This window comes from Prinia subflava, chromosome 1 (assembly GCF_021018805.1).
Source record: "Prinia subflava isolate CZ2003 ecotype Zambia chromosome 1, Cam_Psub_1.2, whole genome shotgun sequence".
Lineage (NCBI taxonomy): Eukaryota > Metazoa > Chordata > Aves > Passeriformes > Cisticolidae > Prinia > Prinia subflava.
The window spans coordinates 151,977,416-152,000,346 of record NC_086247.1 but is presented as its reverse complement, the minus strand read 5'-3'; the positions used below and the strand labels follow the sequence as shown (position 1 = coordinate 152,000,346).

Here is a 22,931-nt window from a genome sequence, read left to right as displayed (position 1 = left end):
TTCCCAAGTCATCAGTATTCCTCATTTTCCAAGCTTTAGGTTTCCCTGGTGTGACAACCAAACATAGGATGACCTATAATAATTCCAAACACTCCGAAGTAATGAAAAGAAATCTGATTTTCAGCATCAGGAGGGATGCTGGAGTAAGTGAACTCTTGACAGCTTTCTCTGTGCTCTGTGTCTCAGGCAGCACCTTAAAAACACCCACGAGGACCCAAATGTGTTTTCCATGGAATACAGAACATGGATAATGTGTTCTAAATCAGCCCTTGGGCCAGGCAGTTAATGAGAACAGTAAAGAAATATTCAGTAATTGCCCATTCACTGAAAGAGGTGAGGAGTTGCAGAACAAACCTCGCACGGAATCACGGGATGAAATTCCATGGCAGGGTGCAGGCACGGAGGGGATGGCTGAGCTAACTCCTTCAGCTCTCCTCTGGAGCGTCCCAAATTAAACTGTGAGCTCTTAATTAGCAGTAATTGTGCAGTAAAAGGTGTCTCCAGACACCTGAGGCGCTGGCATTGAATCACGAATCACAGCTGGATTCACCTGCAGATGCACTTTGGTGCTTATGCTCAGTTTTTCCACGGATTTGCCAGGAATTGTGTCCAGCACTACAAAGGACAAGCAAATTCCAGCCTATACCTGAGGGCACAGGCACACCAGGGAAATCCTGGGGCGTGAATAAATAAAAAAGGGAATATTTTTGACAACGCAGGTGGAATTTGTCCGTTATGGAAGCACAACAACAAGGGAAATCAAAATTAAAATAAAGATTAAAACCCCCACATGGGTATATTCCATAAGCAAGACAGCTTTGCTGGAAATCCTCACAAACAACCTGAATTCTCCTTTTCAGCACAGCTCTTGATATTCCAACACGAGTGGGGATAAAGAACACTGAGAACCCCTCTTGAACTACTCCATCAACAGATGCTCATTAGAGCTAATCACAACCAGAGCAGCCCCAGCCCGAAATGGAGTTTCCATCTGTCTCCAAAATGCACGTGGGCTTAGCTGTACAAATCCCACATCCCACCTATTTCGGTGGATCTGGAGACTGACTCATTATTCCCAGGAGGATACAGGGCACAGCTACATGGAGCCTATCAGAATTAGAGTTAATAAGCTAAACATATTAAAAAAGTAAACCCAGAAGGTTCTGAATCAATTTACAGGTGTTGCAAAAGTGATCGGCTGTAGAGTAAAATCTAAAAAAAAAATATGAATAATGATACTGGTATCTTATATGGATAAGTCCATATAAGAATGGACTTATATTGCCAATTAAAAATTAAAATAAAAATTGCTTATGAATAAATCTCCTCAGCAGGGAGGATAAGCAACACCAGAGCTGCCCACTCAATACATGAAGACAATTCAGGGCAAGAGAAGTTACAATCTGTCTGAGCCTGCTTGCACTCCAATTTAGCCTGAGGCTTTTTTCTTCTCTGAATCCTGTGGCAAAAGATATTTAAAAAGAAGGGTATGGATGCAAACTGAAGGGAAATTCAGGAGATTCAAGAAAGTTTGGAGTTTAAGCAGACACAGACCCCAGGGTGAGATGTGCCTTTGGCTTCTCGGACAAACTGAACCAGAATTCCCAGCTTTTTAAGCAGATCCCACACAGCCATGCTGCTGAAGCAGCAGCTGAAACCCAAGAGCTCTGTGACAGAACTTGGCCAGGTCCTTCCCTGGAGCTGGGATCGCATTCCCCAGCCCCTCTCTCCATCCCAACCCGAGACTTTCCCGCTGGCCCCGTGTCAAGAGCCCTGTCCCACCCCCGGCCGTGGTGGCTCCCCACCGCCAGAGCCTCCTCCCAAACCTCCCGCGAGGCTGGGGAGGCCTCCAGCACCCCCAGGGACACCAACCTGCAGCTCCCACACCTCAGTTCCTCGAAACCCCGCGGGCCCAGCCACAGGAACGCGAGCGGCGGGAGCTCGCCAGCTCTGCGCTCTCCCCAGGGTGCCGTTTGTGTTCCTGGTGGTGAGGAAAGGAATCCCTCCAGTTTACCCCCAAAATAGCAGCGGTTGAGAGTGGCCCAACAATGTATCGCTCACAGGCAGCTGGAGCGACAAAAAGCACTGAAACCAAAATCATGGAGGCACATTTTATAGGGAGGGAACGACTGGGAGACGTTCACTTTGTTGTTACTCGTCTCAGGATGAAGGGAGCAAGAATAACCCATGGCAGCACAAAAATATTGCTATTTATCATCAGAAATACTCTTTGTATTAATTTCTTCCATCCTGTGTCGCTTTAAGCAAGAACTCCAGACTCTTTTCCCAGGATCATGACTTCCCACCCAACTTTCTCCTGAAGGATATCCACACTGAGGGCTCTGATGTTCCAGTAACAAACCCTGATCCGTTCTAGAGCTGTCAAGAAGCAAAGTGAACTTCAGCAAGGCAAACTTCAGCTTCGAGGAGGAAAGCAATGCCCAAAGAACACAAAGATAAGAGGAAAAACCTTTCTAACATGATTTCTTTGCGAATCAAAAGCATTCTTCACCCTGGAATTTTCCTCCGAGGTAAAGAGGGCCATGCCACTAATTAAACAAAAAAAAGCCCTCCAAGTTTCCAAAGCATTTCAAGTGATAAAGCCCAAGTTAGAGCCTGAAAATAAATCATAACAGTAACATGCACACACTTGAGAGAAGGGGAAAAAAAAACCAACCCAGATATAAACCTACACTGGAAAAATCTTACACTTCAGTGTAGCCAAAATGCCAGTTGCTACATGTCACATTTGGGCGCTCCAGGCAACGTTATCACAATGGCTAACAGGGGCAGGCAGAGCTCCAAGACCAAAGTCCAAAGCCCAGGAGGACACACAGATGCTCCTCGGAGAACAGGGATGGCATCCCAGGCCTGTTGCTGAGGCTTTCACACGCGTTCAGCATCCTGAGCAGCGGCGCGAGTCAGAGCAAGGCTGCGACCTTTGGGACGCCATTCCCGGCTAATCCTGCCTGAAGGAGGGCCCCAGAAAACATTTAGATTGAAGGATCCGTGAGATTAAGATGTTTATCCATCCCGTGTCCTGCACAGGCGGGATTTCAGCGTCTCCTGGCTGCACCAGCTCGGGAGGACCAAGGGCCAAGAACGAGAGAGGGGAAGGAAGGATAGCAACGCTAACAACTCCCAGTGTTTGCTGGAAACCTGTCCCCAGGCTGCAGATGAAGGAGTCAAACAGGATCAGGGGAGATTTTCCCTGCATGGAAACACCTTGGGAGGCCGAGCTGACGCAGCTGTTGGGGGCAACAAGGGAAGAGCGCGGTGTGAGGCTCTGTAGGGTGAAATGCTGAAGTTTCACAGGTGTTCATACCTGGATTTGGCCAGGAGAAGTGCCATGAACCCCTAAAGGTCACCCCAGGCTATCAACAGCCCCAAGATGACTCAGAACAAATGTTAAGGTCAATTAACTCCTGCTCGGGCTGCAGAAAACAGCTGCATGCAGAGCTGAGGGTCTCCCTCCCATTCCAAACTGGAAGGACATTTGTCCCAACAGAGTCCCAACAGGGAAACCTCGTGGAGACACTCAAATCATGGAATATCCTGAGCTGGAAGGGACCCACTGGGATCATCCAGTCCAACTCCAGCCCTGCAGAGACACCCCAACAATCCCACCCCTGGGAGTGCTGTCCAAAGGTTCCTGGAGCTCTGGCAGCCTCAGGGCTGTGCCCATTCCCCAGGGAGCCTGGGCAGTGCCCAGCACCCTCTGGGGGAAGAATCTGTCCCTGATCTCCAGCCTCAACCCCTCAACATCTTGCTGCTCTTCTCCTGGATGCTGTCACTGGTCCCTAGAGAGGAGATCAGTGCCTGCACTGCCAGTTCCCTCAGGGGGAAGCTGCTGACTGCTGTCCCAGGAGGGTAATCCTGAGCTCTTCTGAGAGCAAGGGAATGAAGGTCTTCAAAGCAAGGGAATGAAGGTCTTCAAAGCAACTTTGGCCACTTACCATGGAAAAACACACCTTGGACAAAGTGGGGGAGAGTTTAGGTGATACAGTGGGAGGGAGAATGAAGACAGCGGCAAGAAAAGAGAATTTCCCAATGCACGTGGAATGAGGAGACAGGGATTTATGGAGAAGTGACCAATTAAAACATTTCTATCCCACCTTCATCCTGGAGTAATTACCATTTGTAGAGTGTCCATAGCAGTTTGCAAACTCCAGGTTTAGGGAGCTCAGACAAGACAATTTGGGTCACAGATGAGGAGACAGCACAGAAAATCCACACCGAGCTACAACTGCACTGCTGTTCCCAGAGAAGCTGTGGATTCCCCATCCCTGGAAGTGCCCCAGGCCAGGCTGGACAGGGCTTGGAGCACCCTGGAATTGTGGAAGGTGTCCCTGCCATGGCAGGGGGTTGGAATGGGATTGGCTTTGAGGTCCCTTCCAACCCAAACCATTCTGGAATTCTACAGTTATGCCTTTGGGTGCTGCACAGCGGGAGATCCATGAAGGAACAGGACAAGTCAACCACTGCTTCCATAAAATTTCTGGGCCAATACCTACTGGGGCTCATTTAGGATGATGGGAAGTGGGTCCTGGCAAAGGATGGTCCCTGATAATTCTATGTTCTTCCACATTTGGTCATAATAAGTGAATGGGTGGATCAGAGAGAAACCACTGGACACTTCCCAGCAAGGTTTTATGGCTTAAAAAAAACCCAAACAACCAAAACCACCCCCAAAAACCCCAACACTAGTTCCACACTAAAGGATCCAAAGCTTGCAAGGCAGGTTTAATTTTAGAGCACACTCATCGGATTTGCTTACATAATTTTCTTGATTTGGAAAGCTTTTTATTTTCCTTAGTGAGAAAAGCTGTCCAAATTTATCACGTTAAGTAGGGGGCTGCTTGCCCAAAAGGATCTTAAAATACATTGGCTGCGATTTTCCTTTTAAAGTTTGCATATCACAATTAGGGCAATATGGAATTAGAGCAGCTTTAAAGAGTGAGGTGGGAAAGAAACCATTAAAAAGGACAAATCCTTACCAAATTATCCTGGCCCCCAAAAGCAGCGGCCCTCAGGTTGTCCAGAGGCTGCTGAAAACAGGGCAGCACGAGATCAAGAAGTGTTCCAGTGTGAACCCGTTAAGCAGGATGCATATAAATCCCACAGCAGAGATTCTGAGTGATTTTAAGCGTTTTCAGTGATTTTGAGAACATCATTTTTCTGTTTGGAACTACTGGGGAAGATGCTGGCGTCACCTCACTGGACAAGAGCTTGGTCTGCAAAGAAATTTCCCCTTTGGCTCCACAAAGCCACAAGGAGAGGACTTGGCAGCAGCTGTGATTCTACTCCAGATTTAATTCTGTCCAGCTCCTCCACCCAACCACCGCTTGATCACAGAATGAAGTTCTGAGGTTCTTCAAACCTTCCTAGGTTTGTTCTTCCCAACATGAAACCACAAAAAAAGCCCTCAAATCCATACACCAACATCTCACTCAATCCATTACTCCCGATTTTGACGCTGATTAGTTGATTTTTGTAGACGGAAGTTGAGGATCTCCCCAAACAGCAGAGTTTCCATCCCTGTGGAAAAGCTGCAGGAGTCGAAAGAAGGGGGCAACTTACACAGAAAATACAAAAAACCTCACCAATCCCATGAATGCCACAGGTCAATGTCCTCCAGAGTGAAAGTTTACAGGAGGAAAAATTCAGTTTAGGTGATGCCAGGTATCTTCTACCTACTGAAATCACATTTTTAGGGCCACTCCAGCAGACCCTTTCCCTCCACCCAATGGTCACAGCAACACACAATGGAAGAAGGGGAACTACAAGCGAAATAATTTAATTTAGGTTTAAAACACAGCTCCCAGGGCCAGGCAGGTCTTGCATTTAGGTTTCCAGCTCTTGTGATTACTTACAAGAGCAGCTCTGGAGCTCTATGATCCCCCCAGGAAGCCACAAGGGATGGAAACTACACTGGGCTGCTCTTGGATGTGAGCAATTCCCACCTCGAGGGCAGCTTGTGGGACTCCCTCTTCAGATGATGGTCCCAAACTCAAACTTTGTGAGCCTGACCTCAAAGAGGCCTTCAAAAAGCTGTCCTAGAACAGCAAGAGAATCATGGAATTGTTTGGGTTGGAAAAGACCTTAAAGATCACCCATTCCACCCCTTGCCCTGGGCAGGGACACCTTCCACTATCCCAGGGTGCTCCAAGCCCTGTCCAACCCACTGAACACTTCCAGGGCTGGGGGCACCCCCAGGTATCCCTAAGAGAGCAGAAGGTTTTGCAGGATGTGTTAGTGCACCTCTGTTTAGATCCTGAGGTTGAAAAGCAGCATCATCCCCAAATAAAAATGTGCCATGAGGTCAAAGAGCTCTCAGCAACACCTTGGTGTCTTCTCAGGAGCTTCTCAGTTGGACACTGACACAAAATTGATGCGTTCTCAGCAGCCTTTGTTTTCAGTATTTCCCAGAGCAACTGTCCCCAAAAGTCTCAAGAGATGCTAAGGATGAAGTTAACAGCCTCGTGTCTTAAAGAAGGAAACCCTCATGGTGCTAAACTCACCAGCACTGCCACCAAAACCGAGGGAGGAAGAGCTCGTGGCCCAGGTAATTAAAAACAATGTTATATAACTAAAAACGTAAATGAAAAAAGGTATTTCTTTTTCGGAGGGCACTCTTTGAGCATGAATAGAGATTTAGATGAGATGTTAGAAGAAATTCTTCCCTATGAGAGTGGGGAGGTGCTGGCACAGGTGCCCAGAGCAGCTGTGGCTGCCCCTGGATCCCTGGAAGTGTCCAAGGCCAGGCTGGACAGGGCTTGGATCACCCTGGGATGGTGGAAAGTGTCCCTCCCCATGGCAGGGGGGTGGGACTGGATGATCTTTAAGGTTCCTGCCAACCCAACCCTTTCCATGATAAGAATAAGAAAAAAAAATCCTCCCCAAATGTGGCCACTGCTTTCCATCACCGCCCCAGAAAACTTCAGCAGAGAAACCAGACTTGGTGCAGAACCACAGCAGCCACACCGTCCCTGTTTGTGCCAGCTCCCAGCCAAGCCTGAGGGCCACCAGGGACTGAGGAGCAGCTTGGCGATGTCCTTCAGCTGCTGTGGAGAGGGAGGGAGGGAGGGAGGAGTTCCTTGGTGGCAAGAAAATGAGATTAAATCAGCTTAGGGTTCAGGCAGAGCTGTAAGCGAGACGCAGCCTCTGCAGGGCAGCACAGAGGGGCCTTTGAGGGATTTCTGAGCTCACAGAGAGGTCTCACAGCCCCAGCACATCAGGGCAGCAGCAGCATCCATGTCCTGCCTCTGTGCCTTGTCTGTTCCCCTCTCCTGCGGGGACTCTTCAGGAGAGCCGTGAAAAACCCGACCTAAAGAAATTCAGGGTTGGTTCACACCACCCCTCCCAAAAAAAAGGAAAAAAAAATCCTTACACAGCTGCCAGCTGCTGCTGTGGCCACCCAAACTGCTCCCCCAGCTCTGAAGTGATGCTGAACTAAGGAGAGGAGCTGAAATATCCCGAGCAGGAGGGGAGGGTGAAGTTACACAGGGCTATTAGTAAAATAAACCTTGCTCTGGCACGCTGGAGAAGCCTTACCCAGAGCAATGCTGGCACTCATTTCAGTCCCTGGGTTTAACCCTTCCTCTCCTTGGAAGGGAAAGGTGGCAAAGCTGTGCCAAGCAGCCATTCCTGCCACAATCTGCTGGAAGTTGCTGCTTGGGGATTAAATTTGGATACAAAGCAGGGGTCTCACGGGAAGGGTGAGGGGTCAGGATAGCATCAGAGCAGAGAATGGGGGGTAGGGATGAGGACCAGGGGAGGAGAGCCCCATCTGCAGAGGGGTCAGTGCTACCTCTTCTCCCTTTCAGGGTCAAAATGTTTAGGATCAGCATGAAACAAACAAAAAAAAAGTCACTTTTTTTTTTGTTTTTTCCCCCCCAAGGGATCTTCCCTGGCACTGGCAGGATTCCCCTCTTCTCCTCCACACCCACATCATCCAACACTTCAAGTGCAGAGGAAAAGCCCTGTCCCACCCAGCTCCCTCCAAATCCAGGGCACCACATGGAATGACTGTTTTTCACCAAAACTTCAGGAAAACTCAGGCCAAGAACTCTTTCACAACCACAGCTCACCCTCAGCTGGAGAGAAACTCCTCAGCTAAAGGAGGAGTGTGCTGTTGGCCAAATATTCCCAGTTCATCCAGAGACTTCAGGACAGCAGGGAAAAGCTGATGTGTGACTCACTGCCCTGCATTTTTAAGTGAAAAAAGCAAGGAGCTTGGTTTGAAGAGTTAAAGGTTAAAAAAAAAAGTAAAAGAAAACAAAGTTAAAAAAAAACATTAAGGAGAGTAAACACCTCTAAAACACCAGTTTTAAGCAGTGGCTCAGCGGATGCAGGAGGTGTTCAGAGGAGCTGGTTCACACATTAGCTGAGGTAAAATCTGCAGCTTTCTAGCTGAGGCTGCCTGTGTTAGTCACCAGTAAGGGGACACTCCACAAGGCTCAACTGGAAGGAACCGAGCCCAGGAATGCAAAGCAGGGTGGTTAAACCACATCAGCTTTGGAGTGCCTCCTCCAAACAAGGCCCTCAAGTGCCCTTAATTCAGTTCAGCCCGCTTTGCGTTGCAATCAAGCCTGTGAAAGTGAATTAAGGATCTTTAATCCCCAGGGAGAGCGTTTCCACCGGGGGCTAGTTAAGAGTAATTGAACTAATCCACTTTAAAAGTCAGTTCAGATTAGCTGTGCTGAGTGGCTGTGCAGATGAGGAGCACAGGGACTGTCTCTGGCGTGCAATAATCCCATCAATCTGCCCCGGGGAGGACAGCTCGGGCCTGGGAGGGATCCAAAACACTCCAGTAGGAGCACTAATAGAAACGTCTCCTTGTGCCTGACAGGTGCCATCTGGTTGCAACCAAAGGCATTTTCCACATGGGTTTTCTGGGCAGACCCCATTTGCTGAGCATGGCCAAGGGGCAGTTGGGTTTTCTGGGCAGCTCCCTGGTCCTGGCAGTGCTGGCAGCATCTCCTGCTCGAGCCACGCTCGAGGCTCACATCCCCTCTCTGAAATACCAAATCCAGGCCTCCCTCCATTCCCCCCGTCCCAAAGGGCTCAGAGGATGGATTTTGGGGTCTGTGCAGGTGGGAGGGGGCCAACTCCACCCTGCACTGATGGGTGGGGGTGGGATTGGAGCCCCCATTTAGTGCTACCACACCCACCCCGCTCTTCTGCCAGCTCCCAGTGGGTGTTTCCCACTTCCCACTGGTTTTCATCCCAGCTTTTCCACTGGTGAGAGCAAAAGCAGGTCAGCCCCACACAATTCCCACAGAAACAGCGATCAGAAAGCTAAGAAGGGCAATAAAACAAATCAAACAAAGGGCTACCAACCACCCCAAACCACATCCTGCCTCGATTTTTACTCCAGGTCCCCCCTCCCCAGACCCCGCAGCGGCACAGGGCAGGCTCAGCCCAGGTTTGGCCTTTCTAGGAAACCACGGAGCCCCCGTTTCACGCAAGCCAGTTCTTCCCCAGCTAAGAATAATCCCCCCAGCTGCTGTTTGATGTCCCCATCGCCATGGAGGCGGCGTTTTTTACCGGGGAGATCCAGAGGGAGAGGCAGCGGGGCTGCGTGTGTTCGCTCCCGTTAATGTTTCCTGTGCGGTTCGGGCAGCTTTACCTACAGGTATGTTTATTCCACTACTTTAGCAAACCAGCAGACTTTTTAATGGAACTGTTGATATTTTTCCTGGCTGCTGCTCCTCCTGGAGAGGCGAGGCAGCGTACAAACGGAGTTCATTCTTAGCTCCAAGCCCGGAGCTGCTCTGCTCCTCCTGGGACCGCGGGGAATTGAAGGTTTCCATTGCACTGGTCAGGTTTCTTCCTTCTCCCAGCCTTCAAGTTTTAGACACACAAACAGAGGAGCTCGGGCAGCTGACAGGAGCAAGAGCAACGTGTGGCTGGTGCTTGAAGCAAGGGCAGCAGCTGCCCTGCAAATCCAGCCACGCATCTCCCGGGCAGGCTCGGGGAAAGGAGAGCAGGTGCAACACTGCACCCCGAAAGTGAAGCCTGCACCACTCATCTTGTTCTGCAGCCAGACCTCGTGGGCTGAAGCTTGGTGTTTCCTGCTTTTAAACACGTCAGACCTCACCAGGTCAGCAGGAAGATTCCTATAAATCTGTCTTTGGATCCCATTTATTGCTGCAACAAGAGGAGAAACTCCAACCTAGCAGGCTCTGCTATGTCAGGCACACATTGAAGGCATTTTCAAACATAATCCACAGCCCAACAGCCTTTTGGGGCTCTAAGAAGAATCAAAGGACGTGCACCACATCCCTGACTCAGATCAGAGCCTGCTCACTGTGAGGACACAGCAGATGCACCCAGCGCAGATCCTGAGCACCCTCTGCTCCCTTCTCCCACAGCAGGGTAAAATCAAACATCCAGACAGGTCAGACACCAGCTTTAGAGCCACTGCAACCAAAAGCCCCTGAAGGGAGCCTCCAGGGAGCTCTGGGAGCAGAGCAAACAGCCCCACACGGGCAGGGAGGAGCAGCTGTTTGGACAAGGCCACTGACCCCTCCCTGCCTCTGCCCCTGAGGTGCCCAGGGGCAGCAGAGCATCCCTGTGAGCAGCTCACCTCACCCCAGTGCTGGCTCTCTGGGGGCTCTGGGGGCAGAGCAGTCACTCCTCACCACGAGGTGCCCCGGTCTGTGAGGGGGAACATCCAGCCCCTAGCAAAAACACCCCAGAGCCACGGTGTGAGGGGTCAGTGAGCCTGCGCAGCCCCAAACTGCGGCGTTTGTGTCGCGGTGACTCAGCCCAGGCCGGGCTCTCAGCTCAGCTCTCAGATTTTCCATGAGGCTCTGCAGCCCCAGGGATGTGGTGCCGAGGGAGGATGCTCTTCTCCTCCCCTGGTGCCTCCCACCCTGCCCAGTGTGGGACAGCCCTGCTGGGCCCAGTCCGTGCACTGGGAACACAAAACCCCCAAAGGCACTGCAGTGACTTCTGAGGCATCTGCACAACACCAGATTTGTTTGTTCATGGGTTGGTGATCCCTCTGCCAGCTCAGGAGTCCAGCTGATCCTGCAGGATGGTGGCTGGTCCCACTCCCCTCCAAGCACCATCCCTTCAGCCCAGTGCCCGCCCTGCACCTTGCACCGAGGCAGGGCTCTGCCTGCAAACACCTTTTCCTCAGCTCCACAAACCAGCATGGACATCACAGCTCCCAACACTGACCACAGCCACTGCCCAAAGCCTTCCTCAGCCCGGCTCACACCCTCCAAGGGCAGCTCTGCAGCTCCAGCCCTCTCTCCAAACTCACACTAAGCCTCCGGATTTCCAGAGTCAACATGGGACACGCCAGAGGATAGAAACAGTCCCCAGGGATGCAGCACAGCTGTGCTAATGAGCCAGAGGAAGTGTTGGATCTTTGGTCAGACCCTGTAATTCAGCTCAAGTGGCTGCTTCACCTCTGGCCCGTCAGATCAACTTGTTAACCACAGACTGGGAAAGAGCTCCCTGCTTGCTCCCAGCAGGAGATTTATCCTTGGCAGGGGCTGAAAATGCCCCTGCCCCCCTCACCTTTGATTGCAGAGAGGCCCAGAGATGCAGAGAGAGAGCTGAGCTCTACATTTGCCAGGTATTTCAAGATCTCACCTTACACGGGGAGAGGATTAAGGCTAGAAAAGAATTTTGTCAAGATTAAGCCAAACAAGTCAGTTCTTTTAAATCAAGTATCAGTTCTGGTGAACTGTCCCCAGAGGGGTTTGGGCTGCAGGATTGGGTTTCTTGTCAGAGGAGATGGGCAGCACTGGAGAGCAGCTGAACACCGTGTTCCTGAACTGGGATAGGCCCCCTGAAGTCATGGATTGCCCTGGGAGAGGCTCTGCAGCCAGCACCAGTGGATCCAGTCCAAGGTGGACGCTCATCCCAAGTGCAGTCACTGAGCTGGCTCCCACATTCCCAATCCAGGATGGCCTGAGGCTCAAGCAGGATGTGAAGAAGCTGAGAAACACCAAAATACGACAGCCTTTCCCTGTTAAACTCAAGTGGAAACACATTTTCTTTCATTAGCTGCGTAATTTTCATAGCCTTGTCTGGTGAGCCCTCACCTACTCTTGCCCACTGCCTTAGGAGAGGCTCTGCACCCATGGGAGACACGACTGGCTGGTTTTCCACAGGAATCAGGAGACACTGGATCCAAAACAAAATTTAGGGGAAGCAAAATGGTTTCCCCTGTGGGAATCTGGCAGAGCTCCTGCAAACAAGGCAGCGACCCCTGATGCCTTGGGAAGGCTGAGCTGGAGCAGAGACCGGGCAGAGCTGGAGAATAAAGCAGAGATTTATTCAAAGCCCTTGAAGGACACACCTTGGGCAGCACAAGAGCCTGGCCAGGCCTGCACCCAAGGGGGGCCCAAAATGGGCCCCAAATGGACAAACGCTGCCCAGGCCTCCCCCTTGGATCAGTTTGGGTCCATTGGCACTTTGGGGTTGGATTGTCCAATGCCAGCTGCAGGTGATGCAGTCCCATCCTTCTTGTTTTCTCCTGCAGCCACCGCTGGTTGTGCTCTGGGGCCTGAGAACTTGTGCCAGCTGTCCTTGGTGTGCAGCAGGAGAAGGATTTGTTTTGTGTGGCTGCTGTGTGCAGAGAGCTGAGTGAGCCTGGGTGTGAGCTCAGGGGCTGGAACACAGGGAAGGGAAAACTGAAGGGATCACCCTCCCTGCAGGCAGTGAGGAGCTCCAGTGCCAAGGGCCAGCAGAGTAAATCCACCCCAGAAATCCCATCCCGAGAGCAGCCAGCTGCCAGGGATCTCCCAGGGATCCCAAGTGTGGCGTTGCACGGTCACCAGGTCAAAATGAGGCCACCCCAATCCCAGCTTCAGCCACGGGCAAGGAGAACCATCCAACATCCAGGAAATTAAACATCACTCCCTGGACCCTTTGGAGAGTGAGGTGTTTGCTGACAATGATCCTAAAACAGAGCTGGAAAACCCCACAGGGTCCTCTGGAGAGAATCCTGCTCTTTGGCAGTGGAAGCCATTCCCTGTGTCCTGTCCCTCCATGCCTTGTCCCCAGTCCCTCTCCAGCTCCTCTTTAGGCCCTGGAAGGAGCTCTAAGGTCTCTCCACAGCCAGAGTTAAGAGGTGCTGAAGATCCAGAAGCAGAAATCCCAGTGCCAAGCCATGGGCTCTGAGAGTCAGAACAATTCATCTTTGCCACCTGTGTCACCTCCCGTGCATCACCCAGGGGTCAGACTCAACACACCTCCCTGTGCACCTCAAAATAAGCTGGTAACTTTTATTATTATTTCTTTGCTCATCAATTGACCTCTTCAATTTGGCCTTGAAAACAGCAGTGTCTCGACCCTCTTTGTGCTGGGAGGCTGCTCCACAGAAATTCAGAGAATTCCAACAGCAGTTTAACGTTCTGGTTAAACTTCTGCCCATTCCTGCCAGGATTGCCTCAGCCAGCACTCAGGGAGGGCTTTAAGCTAAGCTCAGCTATCCCTGTGGGCCTCTTTCAATGCTTCCTTCATGTCTAGAGGAAATCATCTGTTGCTCCACATCACAAAATGCCACCTCCTGCTACGCTCCATGGCCAATTTTGGTGCTTCAGTCTCTGGAAGACTCCAAGGAGTTTTCCCAAGAAAGGAAAGTTTTGCTCCCATTGGGAAACTCCTCCATCCAGCGTGTGGCAAATGCAGAAATCAGAGCAAGTTTTGCCCCAAACTCCATGACCACATTTGGTTGCCCAATTTATACTGTTTTAATCAGCTAGGCCAAATGAATCTGCTCATGAAATCCCTGCCAGCTCCCATCCAGCCTGCTGGGAATCAACAGGAATTGGGTGTTCCATGCTGTATCCCAGACTCAGCATTACTGTCAGACACTGTTGAGTTTGCATATTCTGTGGTGGATGGAGAGAAAAGAGGTTTTCCTCTATGTTCTTCTCCAAAAAAGAGTTCAGGGTTTTTTTAACCTGTCATTTCCTCTTCCCCCAAAATCCTTCAGTGACTGAATTAACAAAATGCTCCCCACACCTTAGAGAATGGTTTAGAATAACAGATTGGAAGGCTACAGAGCACAGTCAGGAGCTGCTTGATCCATTTGAAACAAGAGTTCTTGGTAAGAGCTGAGGGGGGGGAAAAAAAAAAAAAAAGAAAAAAAAATCAGGATACATTTTTTTTCTATCAGCTCCAGCAAATCCTGTAACTGCTGTGTTTATCCACGGAGTCAAAATACTCTCTGTTCCACTTCGGGAAGTGCAAACACACATTACAATAAAATGTAAAGTTTGCTGAGCTGATAAACTTCATAAGTGTGTTTTATGACAGTATCTGGAGAGATAAGGCTCATTAGCACTTACAGCCACCATCTGAAGGAACCTTAAAAAGCACAGCTACAAACAGGAGAAGAGGAAAAAAAATTTGCATCTTGACGTCAAAAAAAAGCTTCCAAAGGGTTAACCCTTTCCACAATAATAATCCTAATAATTTCTGGGTCCTCTCAGCTTGACCTGAGCTGGTTCCTGAGCTCTGGAGAAAGGAAAACAGATCCCTGGCTCATGTTAGTGCAGGACCTGCAGCCACACTCTGCAGGAGGAGCAGCGGCCCCCCAAGAGCATTTAGGAGTGCAAACAACAAGCCCTGTGCTCGAGGGCTCCTCAGGTCAAGGAAGCAATTGTGTGAACACACTACAAGCCACGAGAGAGATTTCTGGCCGCAGAGAGAAGGGGCTGCTTCAGGGCAGAGCAAAGCCAGAGGCTCAGCAGGCTCCAGGTTGGAAAACAAGGTCCAGGAGAGCTCTTGGCTGGCTCCAACACACCCCTGGAAGTTGGGAACTCGGGAGGCCGTGTCCAGCAGAAGGTTTCAGCATGAACTCAGCACCGTCCCACCCCAGAGGGGTCTCTCAGGAGGCAGCTGGAGGCACAGGGTCAGAAATGGAGAGGGAGCAGATCAAGACACTTGCAATGCATCAAGGCCTCTCCTCAAACATCAGGGGAAGAGCTGACCCCTGTCTCTTCTGCAGAACTCAGGTGGCCACAGAATCCAAGCCCTGAAGGGGCCACATTACTCCATGTAACTGGAGCAGAGAGGATCTACACGGAGCTTCTGGCACCAGAAGTCCTCCCACCTCGCCCCAGTGGGGATATTCCGATTTAACATCTTCAAAATCCCCCTCCAATCTAACTCCCTCTTTGAAGGCATCAACAGACAGGGATGAAACAGGGGACAGGGAAGGCAAATCCAGTCTTCAGCTTCACGATCTCCATGTCCCACCACCCCTGTGCAGCTCTGGACCATGAGTGCCTCATACTGTGGAAATACCAGTGATGTTCACTGGTCCAGCATCTCCTCTGGCTGCCCAGCCACCCCCACAAGAGCTTGAGCTCAGCAGTTTCTTCTGACTCAGATTTTCCACTAAAAAAACCTTAAAGAATGTTTAAATATCAACACTTATCAGAAATAACAACACTGTCAGCATGTCCTTAGATGAAAGGAATGGAGCAGAGCATCCCTGGGCCAGAAATACCTACAAGAGAGCTGGGGAGAACTTCTGATGCAGGTAGATAGCAATAGGATAAGTGGGAATGTTTTAAAGTGAAAAAGAACAGGTTGAGATGAGGTATTAGGAGGAAATCCTTGCCTGTGAGGGTGGGGATGCCCTGGCACAGGGTGCCCAGAGAAGCTGTGGCTGCCCCTGGGTCCCTGGAAGTGTCCAAGGCCAGGCTGGACAGGGCTTGGAGCAGCCTGGGATAGTGGAAGGTGTCCCTGCCCATGGCAGCGAGTGGAACTAAAAAAATCTTTTCTAACCCAAATCATTCCATGATTCCCCAAGAGGCAACCACACCAAGTCTGCCAGCACAATGAATTAATCTGACAGAAAAGATGATGAAAGCAGCAAAAACTGACAAAACTCGCTCTGGTCAGAAAGATCCAGACTGAGCAACATCACAGAGGCTTCTCCGTGCAGCCTTCCAGACTTTCCACTTAACTTGCTCCCCTCTCCTGATCCCACAGCCTAATTCAATTACCTGCCACTGAATAAGCCTTAAGGCGATTCTCATTACCCCGATAAAGCACAAGGCCTTTAATTATTAAACACTCTGGGGCTTTTTGTGTTGGGGTTGTGGGGCTGGACTCCCTTTTATTGTTGTCAGCAGCTTCCAGAAATCAAGTTAATCATTGACCAGGCCCTTTCAGCAGGAGACCAGAGTCCTGTGGATTCCTGGTCTCTGGTTCTGCATCACCAGCCAGGCTAAAGGAAGTCACTGGCCTCCTGCTTTGCCAGGTACCCACTCAGCATTCTCCTAGCAATCCATCTTCCCCCTCCAAGGTGTCATTTGCAGCACTGCGAAAAAGCAAAGTGCAATATTTGCACACGGAGGCTCATCATGAGCCTGAGCTCAAAGAGGAACAGCCCCAGGTGAGGGAAACTGAGGCACGAGGCAGTGGTTCCAAAACGTCAAGCAACGTGATCAATCCACTACTTAAGCCAAAAAAATTACTAATCTCTGTCTGAGCTGATGCTGCTCCATCCCCTGCAGGCAGGAGGAGCTTCCAGGCACTTCCCAGCCTGATTTGGGACAAATCCTGTTCCCCGGGGATGAAGATGCAGGTCTGGCACAGTTATTTTTCCAAACATTCCTGGCTTTGGCACCTCATCGAACCCAGTACCACTTCCAAGCACCTACAAAGCAAATGCTGCTTGTGGGCACGGGGCTCCCTTTCCAGAGAATGGAGGTTAAACTCCGCTTTGAGTTGACCCAGAGAGGCCAACTTTGGGAGCGACGCCAGGCAGGACTCACAGCAGTGACAACTCACCCAGCTCCAAAACAGCAAGAGAGGGGAGGAAAAAAAAAACCCAAAACCCGCACCCAAACCAGGCAAACCCTTCCATTTTCCCAAGGAAAAGCCCAAATGCAGCACCCCAAACCCCACGGGAGAGGCAGAGCAAGCGGCAGAAGCGCTGAGGGCGGGATGGCCGGGCCGCCCTCTCCAGCTGTGTTTGCCTGCGTGCCGCATTCCTGCCTCGCCAGCCCAGGCCAGGTTTTGTTGTTTTGGGTCGTGCTGGGAAGCAGCTGCTCCGTCTCACACACACCAGAGCCCGGCGGGTGAAGCCACCGCGGCCTGGCCACGGCGCGGAGCCGCAGCCACGGCCCCGCGCCGCCCTGCAGGGACAGGGACAGACACCCGGGACCTGCCATCACCCAGAGCGTCCCTCAGGCTGGACAAACGGGTGGCAGAGCCGTGGGATCGCCTTCATTGGAGGTGACATTCCAGCTGATGGCTCTCAGGGACTCGCGGTGACTTCTCGCCCCGCTCAGGAGCCCACCCTGCTGAATGGCCCTTCAGGACCAACATTCTGCCCTGTTCTGAGTCCCTCCTGGCAGAACTGCACCCTAAACGACCTGAGGTTTCTATCCTGTGGCAGAGCAGGGCACCTATTCTGCACCTGCCAAAGGGAATAAAAATACACCGCGCTTCCCACACGCCAAACGCCGCGGCGCAGCTCTCGGGAGCGGCGCGTTGGTAAATTAGGGCAAGCTATGCTTCCCCTCCCTCCCTCTCCCCCCCGTGAGCATTTGAGGGTTCCTGTTGCCTGCGTGCAGGGGACAGATCAGTTACATTTATGCAGAACATTGCAATCTGTCAATATAAACACTATGTAAGCATGAGCCACTTGTAACATTACTACTGTCTTGACAAGTGTTTGCAGAGGGGGCAGAGCTGCTGGGATCCTTCTGCTCCCGCAGGGAAGGCAGAGCAAATCCCAGCCCGCAGGAAAAACACTTCTTCCAGCATGAATTAAATAATTTAGGAAAAAAAGGTGCATCAAAACTGAATCAGACTCTAAATCAGAAGCTGTAGAAATAGAGGGAGGTTGATTTACGGCCTGGGTCACCCCAGACCCACGGATCAGGCAGCTCAGGAAAGCAGAAGCTCCTCCGGGCTGGTTTTCCTTCCCACCAGCACAGGCCACAGCAGGATTGAAGTTCCTCAGCCACCCTGTCACACCAGCACGGCTAATCTTGTCACCTGCCGCTTCCAAAGCCCAGAAGTGCAAGTCCCAACACAATTCCCAGGTGCCGCCCTGGCATTTCCACCACCCCCAGCCACATTTGCCAGAGGAAAGGGAGGCAGGGGAGGCATTCAGAGCACCAGAGGAGGGAGGAAAACTGAAATGCAGGGATCCCGGCAGCCTGGGGCTGCTCCAAGCTCCCCCCAGCAGCCGGGTGGGAAATGGTGCAAATTGGTATTCAGACAGCCCAGCTGCACATGAAAGCAGCCTCGCTTCTGGAGCAGCCAGGGCATCCCCGCAGGCTGACACCGATCCCGGGGCAATGCCTCCCCCTCTGGTGCAGGCTCAGCCTCTCCCGCTGTCATCCCACCCCAAAATTCAGCCACCACCACCACCATCATCCTCCTGAGGGGCAGCTCTGAACGCGCAAAAAGCCAGCAGGGCTGCGCTCAGTTTTTAAAGTGGACGTGCTTTTTTCTCTTTATCAAGAAGTTTCTTATCAGATGAGGTTTTGGAGGTGTAGCCTTGCCACATCCTTGCAGCCAGGCTCCTCCAGCTGTTTTCCAGGAGTTAGGGCTGAGCCAAACCCCTCAGGATCCCTCTCGAGCAGGCGCCTGCAGGGTCTCAGCTCTGCTGGGTGGCGGCCCCGGGTCACGCTGGCACCTGCTCAGGGAGGAGGGCAGCAACACCCAGGATTCCCCTCAGAAAAAGGGAAAAACTCTCTCCCTCCATGCACTGTCACCTCCAGCACATCTCCCAGCCAGGCAGCTTGGAAAAACAGCAGCAGGAGCCCCACCTGCACCACGGCTTTAACTCCCACACACACTCCAAGCTCTGCTTCCAGAGGGCATTTATCCTACTTGGCTGCTGTGCATCCCTCCAAGAACAGCAGGGCCAGGCTTCCAGGGAAGCAGCAACCTCCAGCCAGGGTCTTCCCAGCCCAGCATCCCTTCCTGCTGCCCCCCGGGACAGGCACAGACATAACTCCAGGCTGACACAATCTCATTATCGTGTAACCGTGCCCCATTTCTGTCCCTGGGCACTAATTCCCCACCAGGCCACACATTTGGAGACACGGAATTCTTTCCCTGAAATAAGACATTGGGGCTGGTGGGGGGGAAGGGATCGTCCACAGCTGTCCCTATTCCACTCCAGACTGCAGAAGGGAGCAGCCAAGCTGCAGCCACAGCCTGACATCTGCTTCACACAGCCCCACTCTGTGCCCCACCACCTCCTCCACAGGGATGCCAGCACCCAGGAGGGCCAGCAGGGCACCAAAAGGCGGCTTTGGTGATGCCTTGGACTCAAAAGGAGCATCCCTTTCCCTGCCTGGAGGGTGTTTTAGCTCAGGTGATGCAGCCAAGTTGGTAGCAGGGATTTATCAGAATGAACAGACGTGCTGCCTCACCTGGAGCAGCTCCTCAATACAAAAAAAGATCAACACAGCCTTCCCAGGGCACTTGCAGAGTTCTGCAGGAACAGCCAGCTTTCACCAGGCGGGATTTCCTTTCTTATCAACAAACAGAAGCCCACAGCGAGGAGGGCTCAGCTCTTCTCACACACCTGTCGGGTCTCACTGTGGATTATCAGGACCTGGGACCTCAGCACTGACTATTCCCAGTGTCCCCAACAGCTCAACCCCTGCTCTAGGAAGAACAAAGAGGGGATCAGCAGCAGATGCTGCTCCTTCACTGGGGTTTGAACCAGAGACGAGGATGCTTTGCATAAGCAAACCCCACTGCACACCACAGCAGCCCTGGAGCACTCGGAGTGCACATCTGGCTGGGTGCACATCTGGCAGCATCCCCTCCTTACTGCCAGGGAGGGAGGCTCAAATCAGAAACAGCAGCTGCACCAAGACACAGAAAACCCAAAGCGGTCGGGACAGACAGCAGCCACTGCCCTTGGCTCAGAATGTCCCTTCTTGAGCTAAAACCTCCACAAGCCAAGAGAGAAATCCCAGAAGGAGCTGGAACGAGTTACCTGCTGCTCTAGAGCAGATACCAGCACGGCAGGGATTAATAGGGGAGCTACAGCCAAGCTCCTTCCAAAGCTTGTCAGTCCCCAAGGCACAATTCAGCTGCACAGTGCCGGTGGTCCTCGGCAGGCACACGAGCCAAGGGGCTGGGAACAGCCCTGCACACACTGCCGAGGGAGAAAAGGGCTTTTCCTAAAAACCTGCACACACAGGACAGGCTGTTTCCTTAGAAAACCAGCCCCAGCAGCAGGAAGTGAGACGGTTCTGGAGCTGGAAACAGAAGATGTAAGTAGCGCTGTTTGGAAAACTTTGCCAGACCACAGGCAATGGACAAGCCTCAACACCAGGATTTGTTTTACTGGAAAGAAGGGGGTAAAACCTCAAGTCTGCTAAAACATTCTCCAGGGCTGGTCCAGTGGCTCCTACCAGCGGTCACAACACAACATCCCCAAAAAAGAGGAGGAAAAAAAAAAAAAAAAAAAGAAGGAGAAAAAAAACCAAGAATCACCACTCTGGGTAAACTCACACCAAAACCCCTTACACACGTGCTGGCGTCCCCCTCCCCTCTCAAACCGACAACATTTTTGGGACAAACGCCTTAAAATTAAGGATAAGCGGCAGCGACTCCCCAAAAAGCAGAGAGGGAAAACCCCGCACGGAGCCGAGGCCTCGCGGGGGCGGTGAAGAGGAGCGGGGGTGGATTCGGCCGGTCCAGCCCAGCGCACAGAGATGGCAGAGCGGGGTCGGGGGGGATCCCGAATCCCGGGACCGGGGGTCGGGACCGGAGCGGGATCCACCTGCCCGGCGCGCGCCGGGCCAGCAGCGCCCCCTGCCGGCCGCGCCCCGCGCCGCGCACAGGTGAGCGCCGGGGATGCGGCACCCGCGGATCCCCCCAAAAAACAGCGGGCAGCACCCGCCTGCCGCCACCCGGGGTTGAAACTCCGCGGGGGGATAAGGATAAGGAGTTTTCTCCGCGCTGTCCCGTGTTAGAGGCGTTCCAGCCCGCGGCTGCAGGTCCGCTCCGTGCGCGGCAGCCCCGCGGCGGAGCGGAGCGCTCGCCCGGCCCCGGCAGCTCCTGCCCGCGGCCCCGGGGCGCAGCCACCGAGAGCCCGGTGCCGAGCGGCAAATCCCGGGGGACCCCGGGCGCCCGGCTGCGAGCGCTGGGACGCGGGACAGCCGCGGGCACGGCGCGGCGGCTGCCCCCGTGCCGGGCCGGCTGTCAGCGCCTGCGGACGGGATGCCCGCACCCACCGAGGGACGGAGAGCGCCCGCAGGAGCACGGCAGCATCCCCACCTCGGGCGGGACGCGCAGGGAGCAAAACCCCTTCAGCATCCAAAAAAAAAAAAAAAAAGGAAAAACTCAGGGAAAAGTTAACGAGCGGGGGGCACGGGGCACGTACCCGAAGTAGGCGGCGGAGGGCCGCGGGGCGCAGGCGAGCAGCCCTAGGAGCGCGCAGGAGGAGAGCCATCCCAGCAGGACGTGTCCATCCAGCATCTTGCAGCGGCGCCGGCGCTGCTCATCTCGTTCCCCCGCCGCGCCCGCTGCGGCCCCGCCGCCCGCCCCGCTTCTTATAGCGCGGCCGGCGGCGAGAGCCCGAGCGGCGGCGGGGCGGGCCGGGGAGGGGCCGCCGGGGGGGAGGGACGCGGCGGAGGGGCGGGGGAGGACCGCGGGACACGCCCCGGGAGGAGGGACGGAGCGGCGGGGCGGGGAGAGCGCGGGGAAACGGGAGGGAGCGGGGATCCCGGGATGCCGGGGTGATGGGGCTGGGTGGGAAAGGGGTGAGGGCGCTGGGGTCGGGTGAGATGGGGGCGGGTGTGCCAGGGGTGGGTGTGCAAGAGATTGGAGTCTGGGCAAGCGATGGGCGAGGCGTGGGTGTTCCGGGGGTGGGCAGCAAGGCAGGGTGCGGGCGCGCAAGGACGAGGCGTAGCTGTGCCACATCTGGGCAGCTGTGCACGAATGGAGCAGCCGGGAGAGGGCTGGATGCGCCGGGGGTGTGCGAGGGGAGGTTCGCCACATCTGGACGGTGGTGCAGAGGATGGGTGTGGGCAGGCACGGGCATCGCACACTCGTGTGAGCAGTGCAGGGACAGGACAGGAGCTCCCCGGCAGGGTTAATGCCCCGAATGTCCCCCTTTTGGCCCGGCTCTGCGACAGCGTTTTTCCACGTCTGTCACTGTCATCGTCATCCTGGAGGTGATTCCAGCACGCAAGAACAGGAAGGTTCCCCTCCTGAGCGTGTGTGTGTCACACTGCCGAGCCACCCCGTGTCCCCGTGGAGACACTTGGCACTGGGCTCTCATCCCAAAGCCGCTGTCCCTGGGGGTTTAAGCTCAGCCCCACAGAGCTGGGCCCAGCAGGTGACATTTGAGTGTATGATGAGCAGCAAGACTCTCGGGTGTTGCCCTGGTTTTTCTGAGATTTTTTAAAGCCTTCTACTTGCTAATAAGATGGAGTCAGTTCTTTAGTTTCTGTACAATATTAAGGGTCAGTTTTTCACTTTCTCACACTTTGGAACATAAACAACCTTTCTTGTTTTTGTTCACTGCCCTTTGCTTACATATTTCCAGCCTGAAAATAATGTTGGTTGACAGCTGGTCTGGCCAGTGGGGTGAAGGGGTAGCAACCCCAGAAGCCAATCCATAACCAGACCCACAAAATTATAAAAGGAAAAGAAATAAACAGGCTGGCCGCCCTTTTGGTGGGGAGCAGCTTTTCACTGAAGACCTCTGCCTCCGTGTTGTGGATTTTGCGTTCCGGGCAACACTCGGGTGCTGAGAATGGGGTCACCCGTGTTCCTGAGCCCCAGAATCTGTGGACAAAGCAGTTCAGGAGCCACACGTGGGAGAGTTAGTGGGGATGAACCTTTTGTCCTGGAATAGCTCCTGCAGTGACCCTGGGAGCTCGCTGAATTTATTCTCACCTCTGACCATGCCCTTGGGCATTTCCAGTCTTCCCAGCATGGTGTAAGCTGTGTGGGTT

The 22,931-nt window shown here is 53.0% G+C and overlaps 1 protein-coding gene across 1 annotated transcript in view; it reads right to left on the bottom strand.

The window, feature by feature from the left end:
• The window catches only part of WNT9A (Wnt family member 9A), a 60,832-nt gene extending 39,300 nt beyond the window's left edge, over positions 1-21,532 (bottom strand). The window contains exon 1 of the mRNA XM_063417321.1: positions 21,353-21,532. Within this exon, the coding sequence (XP_063273391.1) occupies positions 21,353-21,447 (95 nt within the window). The 5' untranslated portion in view covers positions 21,448-21,532. The remainder of the gene's footprint in view (positions 1-21,352) is intronic.
• Between the last annotated feature and the right edge of the window lie 1,399 nt (positions 21,533-22,931).